The following is a 13,112-nucleotide window of genomic DNA, read 5'->3' as shown; positions in this document are numbered from 1 at the left end:
AGACAGACAGACAGACAGACAGACAGACAGACAGACAGACGAGTGCGAGCAAGCAAGAGAGAGAGAGATCGAGATCTGGTGGATGACAAAATCAATAGGCCATCAGAGGAACCAGCAGTTAGCAGCCACACAGCCTTTCATCTGGTCCCATTGGCAACACAGTACGACAGACATCAAACTATTAATAGATGACTATTTATCCGCAGAGGTGTAAAGTACTTAGGTAAAACTACTGTAAAGTACTACTTAAGTCATTTTTGGGGGTATCTGTACTTGACTTTACTATTCATATTTTTAACAACTTTTACTTTTACTTCACTACATTCCTAAAGAAATTAATGTCCATTTTACTCCATACATTTTCCCTGATAACCAAAAGTACTTGTTACATTTTGAATGCTTAGGAGGGCAGGAAAATGGTCCAAGTTACGTACTTATCAAGAGAACATCTCTGGTCATCCCTGCTGCCTCTGATCTGGAGGACTCACTAAACAGAGAACATCCCTGGTCATCCCTGCTGCCTCTGATCTGGAGGACTCACTAAACAGAGAACATCCCTGGTCATCCCTACTGCCTCTGATCTGGAGGACTCACTAAACAGAGAACATCCCTGGTCATCCCTACTGCCTCTGATCTGGAGGACACACTAAACAGAGAACATCCCTGGTCATCCCTGCTGCCTCTGATCTGGAGGACTCACTAAACAGAGAACATCCCTGGTCATCCCTACTGCCTCTGATCTGGAGGACTCACTAAACAGAGAACATCCCTGGTCATCCCTACTGCCTCTGATCTGGAGGACTCACTAAACAGAGAACATCTCTGGTCATCCCTGCTGCCTCTGATCTGGAGGACTCACTAAACAGAGAACATCCCTGGTCATCCCTGCTGCCTCTGATCTGGAGGACTCACTAAACACATGCTTTGTTTGTAAATTATGTCTGAGTGTATACATTTTTTTTTTAAACTAAATAGTAGAGTCTGGTTTGCTTAATATAATACATTTGAAATGATTTATACTTTTACTTTGACATTTGATACTTAAGTATATTGTGGTGGTGAAATTACAAGATTATGTCATAATGCTGTTATTGCGTCGAATGGTTGTTTTATGCAACAGAATGGGCTTCTTAGAACTCTATTGTGTCTGTGTGAACTGAGAGGAGCTTCTGAGATTTAACTCTGATTTATGATGCCTTAGGTGATAAAGCTAAGGAGCCACATTCAAATAATGTGAGGAAGATGACTCCAGTCTGACTTAGCATGCAATTCAAATCAAATCAAATCGTATTGATCACATACACATGGTTAGCAGATGTTAATGCGAGTGTATCAAAATGCTTGTGCTTCTAGTTCTGACCATGCAGTAATATCTAACAAGTCATCTAACAATTTCACAACAACTACCTTATACACACAAGTGTAAAGGAATGAATAAGAATATGTACATATACATATATGAATGAGTGATGGCCGAACAGCAGAGGCAAGATGCAGTAGATGGTATAGAGTACAGTATATACTTATGAGGTGAGTAATGTAGGGTATGTAAACATTATATAAAGTGGCATAGTTTAAAGTGACTAGTTATACATGTATTACATAAAGATGGCAAGATGCAGTAGATGGTATAGAGTACAGTATATACTTATGAGATGAGTAATGTAGGGTATGTAAACATTATATAGTGGCATTGTTTAAAGTGACTAGTTATACATGTATTACATAAAGATGGCAAGATGCAGTAGATGGTATAGCGTACAGTATATACATATGAGATGAGTAATGTAGGGTCTGTAAACATTATATAAAGTGGCATAGTTTAAAGTGACTAGTTATACATGTATTACATCCCATTTGTAATTATTAAAGTGGCTAGAGATTTGAGTCAGTATGTTGGCAGCAGCCACTCAATGTTAGTGATGGCTGTTTAACAGTCTGATGGCCTTGAGATAGAAGCTGTTTTTCAGTCCCTGATGCACCTGTACTGACCTCGCCTTCTGGATGATAGCGGGGTGAACAGGCAGTGGCTCGGGTGGTTGTTGTCCTTGATGATCTTTTTGGCCTTCCTGTGACATCAGGTGGTGTAGGTGTCCTGGAGGGCAGGTAGTTTGCCCCCGGTGATGCGTTGTGCAGACCTCACTACCCTCTGGTTGGCCTTACAGTTGTGGGCGGAGCAGTTGCCGTACCAGGCGGTGATACAGCCCGACAGGATGCTCTCGATTGTGCATCTGTAAAAGTTTGTGAGTGTTTTTGGTGACAAGCTGAATTTCTTCAGCCTCCTGAGGTTGAAGAGGCGCTGCTGCGCCTTCTTCACCACGCCGTCTGTGTGGGTGGACCATTTCAGTTGGTCCTTGATGTGTATGCCGAGGAACTTAAAACTTTACACCTTCTCCACTACTGTCCCGTCGATGTGGATAGGGGGCTGCTCCCTCTGCTGTTTCCTGAAGTCCACAATAATCTCCTTTGTTTTGTTGACATTGAGTGTGAGGTTATTTTCCTGACACCACACTGCAAGGGCCCTAACCTCCTCTCTGTAGACCGTCTCGTCGTTGTTGGTAATCAAGCCTACCACTGTAGTGTCGTCTGCAAACTTGATGATTGAGTTGGAGGCATGCATGGCCACGCAGTCATGTGTGAACAGGGAGTACAGGAGAGGGCTGAGAACGCACCCTTGTGGGGCCCCAGTGTTGAGGATCAGCAGGGTCTCGAGCTTGATGACGAGTTTGGAGGGTACTATGGAGTTAAATGCTGTGCTGTAGTCGATGAACAGCATTCTTACATAGGTATTCCTCTTGTCCAGATGGTTTAGGGCAGTGTGCAGTGTGGTTGAGATTGCGTTGTCTGTGGACCTATTGGAGCGGTAAGCAAATTGGAGTGGGTCTAGGGTGTCAGGTAGGGTGGAGGTGATATGGTCCTTGACTAGTCTCTCAAAGCACTTCATGATGACGGAAGTGAGTGCTACGGGGCGATAGTCATTTAGGTCAGTTACCTTAGCTTTGTTGGGAACAGGACCAATGGTGGCCCTCTTGAAGCATGTTGAATTGGTGTTTGTATAATGGAAGTTACCAGGGAGAGATGGCTCGGGTTGAGAGGAACCTCATTTTGGGGGGGGCCAAATCCTGGTTTCCTTACATTTAGAACAGTCTTCACAGCAGATACTGTCTCCTGTGAATTATTCATTTCTTTCATAGAAATCCTAACCTTTTGACCCATTCCACACATCAGTTGTTTGTCATGAACATCCAGGAGGATGGACTTTGCTATAAAATGCTGTGGCTTAGTCCTGGTGGTTGGGCTCTCCACGAATCACCTACGGGTGGGTCGTTGACGAGCTCCATTACTGCAGTAATTAAATAATTGTTTTGAAGAATTCTAAAAGTCTCTCCTTTCATTAAAATAATTACCACGACAATATTTTTGCAATTACATTTACTTTTGATACTTGAGTATATTTATAACCAAATACTTTTACTCAAGTCGTATTTTACTGGGTGACTCTCTTTTACGTGAGTCATTTTCTATTGTAAGGTATATATCGATTTTTCCGGAAGTATCATTGGGTACTTTTTCCACCACTGTTTATCTGTCTATTTCTGCTGCTTTTGTTGTTAGGGTCTCTACTGATGGGTTTGTTCGGGAAGGGAACAAATGGAGACTCGTCTTGTGAACCTGAAAGTTACTGTCGCGCCCTGACCATAGAGAGCTGTTTATTCTCTGTTGGTTAGTGACTAGGGTGGGTCATCTGGGTGATTCATGATTTATTGTTGGCCTGGCATGGTTCCCAATCAGAGACAGCTGTTTATCGTTGTCTCTGATTGTTGGATCATATTTAGGTAGCCATTTTTCCCATTGTGTTTTGTGGTATCTTGTCTACAGTTGGTTGCCTGTGTGCACACCAGTAGCGGCACGTTTCGATTGTACTCGTTTTGTTTGGCGAGTTTCGGTTAATTAAAAATATGTGGAACTCTACGCACGCTGCGCCTTGGTCCAATAATTTCGACGATCGTGACGGTTACTTTCTTCTCTGTCTTATTGAGAATAGAGTGGAAGTGAGTATAAGCTACCTGTAAGTGTAGCAATTCTAGGCAAATTGTTGTGGAAACCACCAGCTGGTGGCTATTGAAGAGATGAGGAGAGTCTTTAAATCAACATGGAAATAAAAGACAGGTATTGTTTTAGAACACATTGACGATAAGTAGGTCTGGTAGAGTGGAGCTGCAGTAAGGTGAAGTCTATGTTACACACGCACGAACACACACGTGCACACAACCCACACAGGCTTACACACACACATGCACTCACACACACACACACAGCTGAGTGTAAATCTATTGTGTTTCCCTGTCCAAGTGAAAACATGCTTTAGAAACAGTCCTATGATTTATGAATCCCCTGAGGTTGAAACAGTGCTGTCTCAGATTCAATTACAGTTACTTTCAATGTAAACCCACCGGAGAGCCAGGACAGGCTATGAATAATCATGTGCAACAATCACCAGCTAATCGTGCAGAGAGTGTATTAGCTAAGAGCAAAGGGCATATAGTCTGTCAAAGTCTCTATATATCTGGTTATTCATCTTTTTGCAGACTTCCTTTCCATTTGGCAAAAGTCTATACTTTGTATTTATGTCTCCATTTTCTTGTTTCCTGTTTTCTTCAATCGCTAACAAGCACCGGTCAATACTGAAGCCCTTTTTTCAAAACTCTTCAGTCTGCATTACCAACATGCATTGTGGCCAAACAGCTAATCTCACCTCCAAAAACTCCCTCAAACCACCAAAACACTTCATACAAGTCTCAAAATAAGCTTGTTCAACCATAACACTGACAACCATTCTCACTCAGAAAGCATGCAACACTCATAACACACTAACCTAAAAAACACTTCTCTTTGAAGTTTGAATGATTTTTCACATAAATCAGTATTTCATTATAGAATAAGAATATCACCTTATCACTTTGACTGTACTAAAGTATATGTATCAAGAATGAATCAGGAATGCAGCAATTTGTGTCAATAGCCTTCATTTGTTCTATATCTTTGCATGCAGTAATTTAATTGTGAAAAATAAAAAGTTGAAACAAAAGACAATTTCCTGAAATGCCAGGGCTGCAATAATAATTTAAAAAGGGTTCTAGTTCTCATCAACATGTATAATATAATCACTCATACTGTACAGTACTGTGAGGGTTCTAGTTCTCATCAACATGTATAATCACTCATACTGTACAGTACTGTGAGGGTTCTAGTTCTCATCAACATGTATATTATAATCACTCATACTGTACAGTACTGTGAGGGTTCTAGTTCTCATCAACATGTATAATCACTCATACTGTATAGTACTGTGAGGGTTCTAGTTCTCATCAACATGTATAATCACTCATACTGTATAGTACTGTGAGGGTTCTAGTTCTCATGTCTAGTATAATCACTCATACTGTACAGTACTGTGAGGGTTCTAGTTCTCATCAACATGTCTAGTATAATCACTCATACTGTACAGTACTGTGAGGGTTCTAGTTCTCATCAACATGTCTAGTATAATCACTCATACTGTACAGTACTGTGAGGGTTCTAGTTCTCATCAACATGTCTAGTATAACACTCATACTGTACAGTACTGTGAGGGTTCTAGTTCTCATCAACATGTATAATCACTCATACTGTACAGTACTGTGAGGGTTCTAGTTCTCATCAACATGTATAGTATAACACTCATACTGTACAGTACTGTGAGGGTTCTAGTTCTCGTCAACATGTATAATCACTCATACTGTACAGTACTGTGAGGGTTCTAGTTCTCATCAACATGTCTAGTATAATCACTCATACTGTACAGTACTGTGAGGGTTCTAGTTCTCATCAACATGTATAATCACTCATACTGTATAGTACTGTGAGGGTTCTAGTTCTCATCAACATGTCTAGTATAATCACTCATACTGTACAGTACTGTGAGGGTTCTAGTTCTCATCAACATGTATAATCACTCATACTGTACAGTACTGTGAGGGTTCTAGTTCTCATCAACATGTATAATCACTCATACTGTACAGTACTGTGAGGGTTCTAGTTCTCATCAACATGTATAATCACTCATACTGTACAGTATTGTGAGGGTTCTAGTTCTCATCAACATGTATAATCACTCATACTGTACAGTACTGTGAGGGTTCTAGTTCTCATCAACATGTCTAGTATAATCACTCATACTGTACAGTACTGTGAGGGTTCTAGTTCTCATCAACATGTATAATCACTCATACTGTACAGTACTGTGAGGGTTCTAGTTCTCATCAACATGTATAATCACTCATACTGTACAGTACTGTGAGGGTTCTAGTTCTCATCAACATGTATAATCACTCATACTGTACAGTACTGTGAGGGTTCTAGTTCTCATCAACATGTATAGTATAATCACTCATACTGTACAGTACTGTGAGGGTTCTAGTTCTCATCAACATGTATAATCACTCATACTGTACAGTACTGTGAGGGTTCTAGTTCTCATCAACATGTCTAGTATAATCACTCATACTGTACAGTACTGTGAGGGTTCTAGTTCTCATCAACATGTCTAGTATAATCACTCCTACTGTACAGTACTGTGAGGGTTCTAGTTCTCATCAACATGTACAGTATAATCACTCATACTGTACAGTACTGTGAGGGTTCTAGTTCTCATCAACATGTATAATCACTCATACTGTACAGTACTGTGAGGGTTCTAGTTCTCATCAACATGTATAATCACTCATACTGTACAGTACTGTGAGGGTTCTAGTTCTCATCAACATGTATAATCACTCATACTGTACAGTACTGTGAGGGTTCTAGTTCTCATCAACATGTATAATCACTCATACTGTACAGTACTGTGAGGGTTCTAGTTCTCATCAACATGTCTAGTATAATCACTCATACTGTACAGTACTGTGAGGGTTCTAGTTCTCATCAACATGTATAATCACTCATACTGTACAGTACTGTGAGGGTTCTAGTTCTCATCAACATGTCTAGTATAATCACTCATACTGTACAGTACTGTGAGGGTTCTAGTTCTCATCAACATGTATAATATAATCACTCATACTGTATAGTACTGTGAGGGATCTAGTTCTCATCAACATGTCTAGTATAATCACTCATACTGTACAGTACTGTGAGGGTTCTAGTTCTCATCAACATGTATAATATAATCACTCATACTGTACAGTACTGTGAGGGTTCTAGTTCTCATCAACATGTATAATCACTCATACTGTACAGTACTGTGAGGGTTCTAGTTCTCATCAACATGTATAATCACTCATACTGTACAGTACTGTGAGGGTTCTAGTTCTCATCAACATGTCTAGTATAATCACTCATACTGTACAGTACTGTGAGGGTTCTAGTTCTCATCAACATGTCTAATCACTCATACTGTACAGTACTGTGAGGGTTCTAGTTCTCATCAACATGTCTAGTATAATCACTCATACTGTACAGTACTGTGAGGGTTCTAGTTCTCATCAACATGTCTAGTATAATCACTCCTACTGTACAGTACTGTGAGGGTTCTAGTTCTCATCAACATGTCTAGTATAATCACTCATACTGTACAGTACTGTGAGGGGGTTCTAGTTCTCATCAACATGTATAGTATAATCACTCATACTGTACAGTACTGTGAGGGTTCTAGTTCTCATCAACATGTCTAGTATAATCACTCATACTGTACAGTACTGTGAGGGTTCTAGTTCTCATCAACATGTATAATCACTCATACTGTACAGTACTGTGAGGGTTCTAGTTCTCATCAACATGTCTAATATAATCACTCATACTGTACAGTACTGTGAGGGTTCTAGTTCTCATCAACATGTCTAATCACTCATACTGTACAGTACTGTGAGGGTTCTAGTTCTCATCAACATGTCTAGTATAATCACTCATACTGTACAGTACTGTGAGGGTTCTAGTTCTCATCAACATGTCTAGTATAATCACTCATACTGTACAGTACTGTGAGGGTTCTAGTTCTCATCAACATGTCTAGTATAATCACTCATACTGTACAGTACTGTGAGGGTTCTAGTTCTCATCAACATGTATAGTATAATCACTCATACTGTACAGTACTGTGAGGGTTCTAGTTCTCATCAACATGTATAGTATAATCACTCATACTGTACAGTACTGTGAGGGTTCTAGTTCTCATCAACATGTATAATCACTCATACTGTACAGTACTGTGAGGGTTCTAGTTCTCATCAACATGTCTAGTATAATCACTCATACTGTACAGTACTGTGAGGGTTCTAGTTCTCCCTCTCTCCTGCATTTGGCCACAAGTTCTCATCAACATCACATCTTTTGTCGTCTCTGGCGATGCATCTTGGAAAGTATCTTCTGGAATGTCTCCACACCCTGCATTCATGTCCAGTGAGGACATCTGGTCATGTGGATGTTGGTCATAAACCTTCCACCTCCACGCAGAGAAACACTCCTCTATGGGGTTTAGGAAGGGGGGAGTGTGGAGGCAGGAATAGTACTGACATCCTGAGATGTGCAGCAAGCCAGTCTGTGACTGCAGCAGAGTGGTGGAATGCCACATTCCTCTACCTTCATTGTGGGGGATAGTTACTTGCCCCTCTCTCCTCCGCTGGCACAAGCCGATTATGCAGGTCATCCAGAAAATAAATGAGCCTCTCTGAATTGTAGGGGCCAATGAGTGGTTTGTGTAACAGCTAACATCATTGGACAGTGCTGCACACATGGTGATGTTAGCGCCTCTCTGGCCTGGGACATCCACGGTTGCTCTCTGTCCAATCACATTTCTTACCCTGCGGCATGTTTTTGCCAGGTTGAATCCAGCTTCATCCACAAAGATGAAAGCCAGGCAAACTGCACATACTGTCATCTCCATTACTCTCTAAAATACAGTAAATACACAGATTTACAGGACTTTACATTATGCATAGCTGGGTATTGTGCCCTGTTTGGTTATTGAACAGACATCTTAGCTGGACATATTGATACCGGAGTTCTTTCACATGTTCACCGTTTCTCTCAAAGGGTACAGTGTACAACTGCTTCATCCTATTGTATGTTTCTCTAGGACTCTGGCCATTGTCGTTGTGCAGACCGTATTCACATTCCCAACAGTGATATTGTCGTTGTGCTGACCGTATTCACATTCCCAACAGTGATATTGTCGTTGTGCTGACCGTATTCACATTCCCAACAGTGATATTGTCGTTGTGCTGACCGTATTCACATTCCCAACAGTGATATTGTTGTTGTGCTGACCGTATTCACATTCCCAACAGTGATATTGTCGTTGTGCTGACCGTATTCACATTCCCAACAGTGATATTGTCGTTGTGCTGACCGTATTCACATTCCCAACAGTGATATTGTTGTTGTGCTGACCGTATTCACATTCCCAACAGTGATATTGTCGTTGTGCTGACCGTATTCACATTCCCAACAGTGATATTGTCGTTGTGCTGACCGTATTCACATTCCCAACAGTGATATTGTTGTTGTGCAGACCGTATTCACATTCCCAACAGTGATATTGTTGTTGTGCTGACCGTATTCACATTCCCAACAGTGATATTGTTGTTGTGCTGACCGTATTCACATTCCCAACAGTGATATTGTTGTTGTGCTGACCGTATTCACATTCCCAACAGTGATATTGTTGTTGTGCTGACCGTATTCACATTCCCAACAGTGATATTGTTGTTGTGCAGACCGTATTCACATTCCCAACAGTGATATTGTTGTTGTGCTGACCGTATTCACATTCCCAACAGCGATATTGTTGTTGTGCTGACCGTATTCACATTCCCAACAGTGATATTGTTGTTGTGCTGACCGTATTCACATTCCCAACAGTGATATTGTTGTTGTGCTGACCGTATTCACATTCCCAACAGTGATATTGTTGTTGTGCTGACCGTATTCACATTCCCAACAGTGATATTGTCGTTGTGCTGACCGTATTCACATTCCCAACAGTGATATTGTCGTTGTGCTGACCGTATTCACATTCCCAACAGCGATATTGTCGTTGTGCTGACCGTATTCACATTCCCAACAGCGATATTGTCGTTGTGCTGACCGAAAATAAGTTATAGTTTCAGCTGATTCACATTCCCAACAGCGATATTGTCGTTGTGCTGACCGTATTCACATTCCCAACAGTGATATTGTCGTTGTGCTGACCGTATTCACATTCCCAACAGTGATATTGTCTGCCTGCCAGCACCTTGTCCTGAATTTCCCACAGTTTTATTTTATTGTTGCCAATTACCATGTCAACAATGGCAATTTCCTGCGCATCTGAGAATATTTTGCCTCTCCCTCCTGTGGGAGGCAACCTTTGGATCCTACTGAAAAAGACTAAACAAATCAATATATTTCAAAATGTCAGTACATGTTTTGAATGTGTTTTTAACAGTTTTGGAAACAGTGTGTTAGCATTTGACAACAAGTGCTGTAAATATATAGTTTAGCAGGTGGTGGAGTCTGAATGAGAAAAGAGTTCATGGATTTTGGAGAATGTGGTTTTTGGAGAATTTTGGTCCACATACACTTCTGTTTCGCTGACTGTGTGAAGAGTTTTGACAATGTGACTTCAGTTTTGACCAATACATCTTAGCAATGTTTTTTTATTTTATTTACTGAGGGCAAAAAAAACTGTTTTCTTTCCACTGTCACAGTCTGACACATCTTGTGACCTATGAACCAACTTTTAATCAGTCATAAAACAGAAACTTAAGGACATTTAGTCTGCTGTGAATGTTTAGCTAACATTTGTGTTTCTCTCTGTCTCCCACTCAGGGGATGGGCTGATGCCAGACAGTTAGAAAAACCTCCTGTCCTGTTCTCTGACTTTGGAGGACTACACCCTTAGAGAAAAGGATTACAGAAGGGTTCTTTAGCTGTCCCCATAGGGGAATTGTTTTTGGTTCCAGTTATAACCCTTTTTGGTAACATGTTCCAGTTAGAAACCTCTATGGAAAGGGTTCTACATGGACCTCAAAAGAGTTCTACTTGGAACCAAAAAGGGTTCTCCTGTGGGGACAGCCAAAAAACCCTTTCAGGTATTAGATATCACCTTTTTTTCTATGAGTGTAGAGGCAAGGAGAAAGGGAGGGAGAATTAGAGAGAGAGAGATATAGAGAGAGATAAAGAGAGATGATAGAGAGATATAGAGATTTAGAGATATAGAGAGATATAGAGATATAGAGAGATATTGAGATTTAGAGAGATATAGAGATATAGCGAGATAGAGAGGTATATAGAGAAAGAGAGATATAGAGAGATAGATAGAGAGAGATATAGAGATACAGACATATAGAGAGATATAGAGAGATATAGAGACAGAGAGATAAAGAGAGATAGATAGATAGATAGATAGATAGATAGATAGATAGATAGATAGATAGATAGATAGATAGATAGATAGATAGATAGATAGATAGATAGATAGATAGATAGATAGATAGATAGATAGATAGATAGATAGATAGATAGATAGATAGATAGATAGATAGATAGATAGATAGATAGATAGATAGAGAGATTTAGAGAGATTTAGAGAGATTTATAGAGATATTGATATATAGAGAGATATAAAGAGATAGAGTTACAGAAAGAGAGAGATATAGACAGATATAGAGAGACATAGAGAGAGATGGAGATTAGATAAATATATAGAGAGATAGAGATTTAGAGAGCTAGAGAGAGATATAGAGCTATAGAGAGATATAGAGAGACATGGGGTGATATAGAGAGACATAGGGAGATATAGAGCGATATAGATACAGTGCCTTGCGAAAGTATTCGGCCCCCTTCAACTTTGCGACCTTTTGCCACATTTCAGGCTTCAAACGCTCTCCATCCAACCTCACTGAGCTCGAGCTGTTTTGCAAGGAGGAATGGGAAAAAATTTCAGTCTCTCGATGTGCAAAACTGATAGAGACATACCCCAAGCCACTTACAGCTGTAATCGCAGCAAAAGGTGGCGCTACAAAGTATTAACTTAAGGGGGCTGAATAATTTTGCATGCCGAATTTTTCAGTTTTTAATTTGTTAAAAAAATTTTTTATTATCCAATAAATGTCGTTCCACTTCATGATTGTGTCCCACTTGTTGTTGATTCTTCACAAAAAAATACAGTTTTATATCTTTATGTTTGAAGCCTGAAATGTCGCAAAAGGTCGCAAAGTTCAAGGGGGCCGAATACTTTCGCAAGGCACTGTATATAGAGAGATAAAGAGATAGAGAGATCTATAGAGATACAGGGAGATAGAGAGAGATATCGAGATATAGAGAAATAGAGAAATAGAGAGATTTAGAGAGATAAAGAGAGAGATAGAGATATAGAGAGATATACTGTAGAGAGAGAGAGATATAGAGATAAATATAGCAATATATAGAGATATAGAGATTTAGAGAGAGATATAGAGATATATAGAGATTTAGTGATAGAGAGACTCTCAACCAAGTAGAACACAATGTCATCATGGAAGACTATTGGTGATGGAGAGTATTCCAGAACAATTTAGTAGAACTTAATGTGTTCTGGAAGAGCGAAGGGAAATGAACTGTTTTTCAAGACAGTGGGAAGCCACAATATAAAGGACTGTAATAGAGTAGAATAGAATAGAACAGTGTATATTATAGTATAGTATAGTAAAGTAGAATGGAATAGAAAAGAACACAACAGAGTAGAGTACAGTAGAGAAGAGTAGAGTATTTTAGAATAGTAGAATATAATAGAATATAATAGAACAGAACAAATCAGACAACACTCACCCGAATCCGGAGAGCATGCGGCAGAAGAGGAACATGCCGTACCCCTGGACGAAGGAGGAGAGGAAGGAGAAGAAGCCGTTGACCGACATAGCGATAAGCAGACACTGTTTACGGCCCACCTTGTCCGACAGACCCCCCCAGAAGAATGCCCCCATCATCATCCCCAGGTACACTATACTGCCTGCAGAGAGGAGGGAGATGGAAAGAAAAAGACAGCGGGAGAGAGGTGGGGGGGAGGGAGTGGGTGGCAGGAAGAGAGGGAAGAGAATTAGGTTGGATAAAAGGAG

The 13,112-nt window shown here is 40.2% G+C and overlaps 1 protein-coding gene across 1 annotated transcript in view; it reads right to left on the bottom strand.

Annotated features, from left to right (window-relative positions):
* The window catches only part of LOC112230803 (synaptic vesicle glycoprotein 2C-like), a 76,010-nt gene that overhangs the window by 21,615 nt on the left and 41,283 nt on the right, over nucleotides 1-13,112 (bottom strand). Inside the window, exon 3 of the mRNA XM_042311386.1 lies at nucleotides 12,826-13,006. Coding sequence (XP_042167320.1) covers nucleotides 12,826-13,006 — 181 coding nt within the window. The remainder of the gene's footprint in view (nucleotides 1-12,825; nucleotides 13,007-13,112) is intronic.

This window comes from Oncorhynchus tshawytscha, linkage group LG33 (assembly GCF_018296145.1).
Source record: "Oncorhynchus tshawytscha isolate Ot180627B linkage group LG33, Otsh_v2.0, whole genome shotgun sequence".
NCBI lineage: Eukaryota > Metazoa > Chordata > Actinopteri > Salmoniformes > Salmonidae > Oncorhynchus > Oncorhynchus tshawytscha.
Note: the sequence above shows the minus strand (reverse complement) of the source record. Positions and strands in the feature narration are given on the sequence as shown.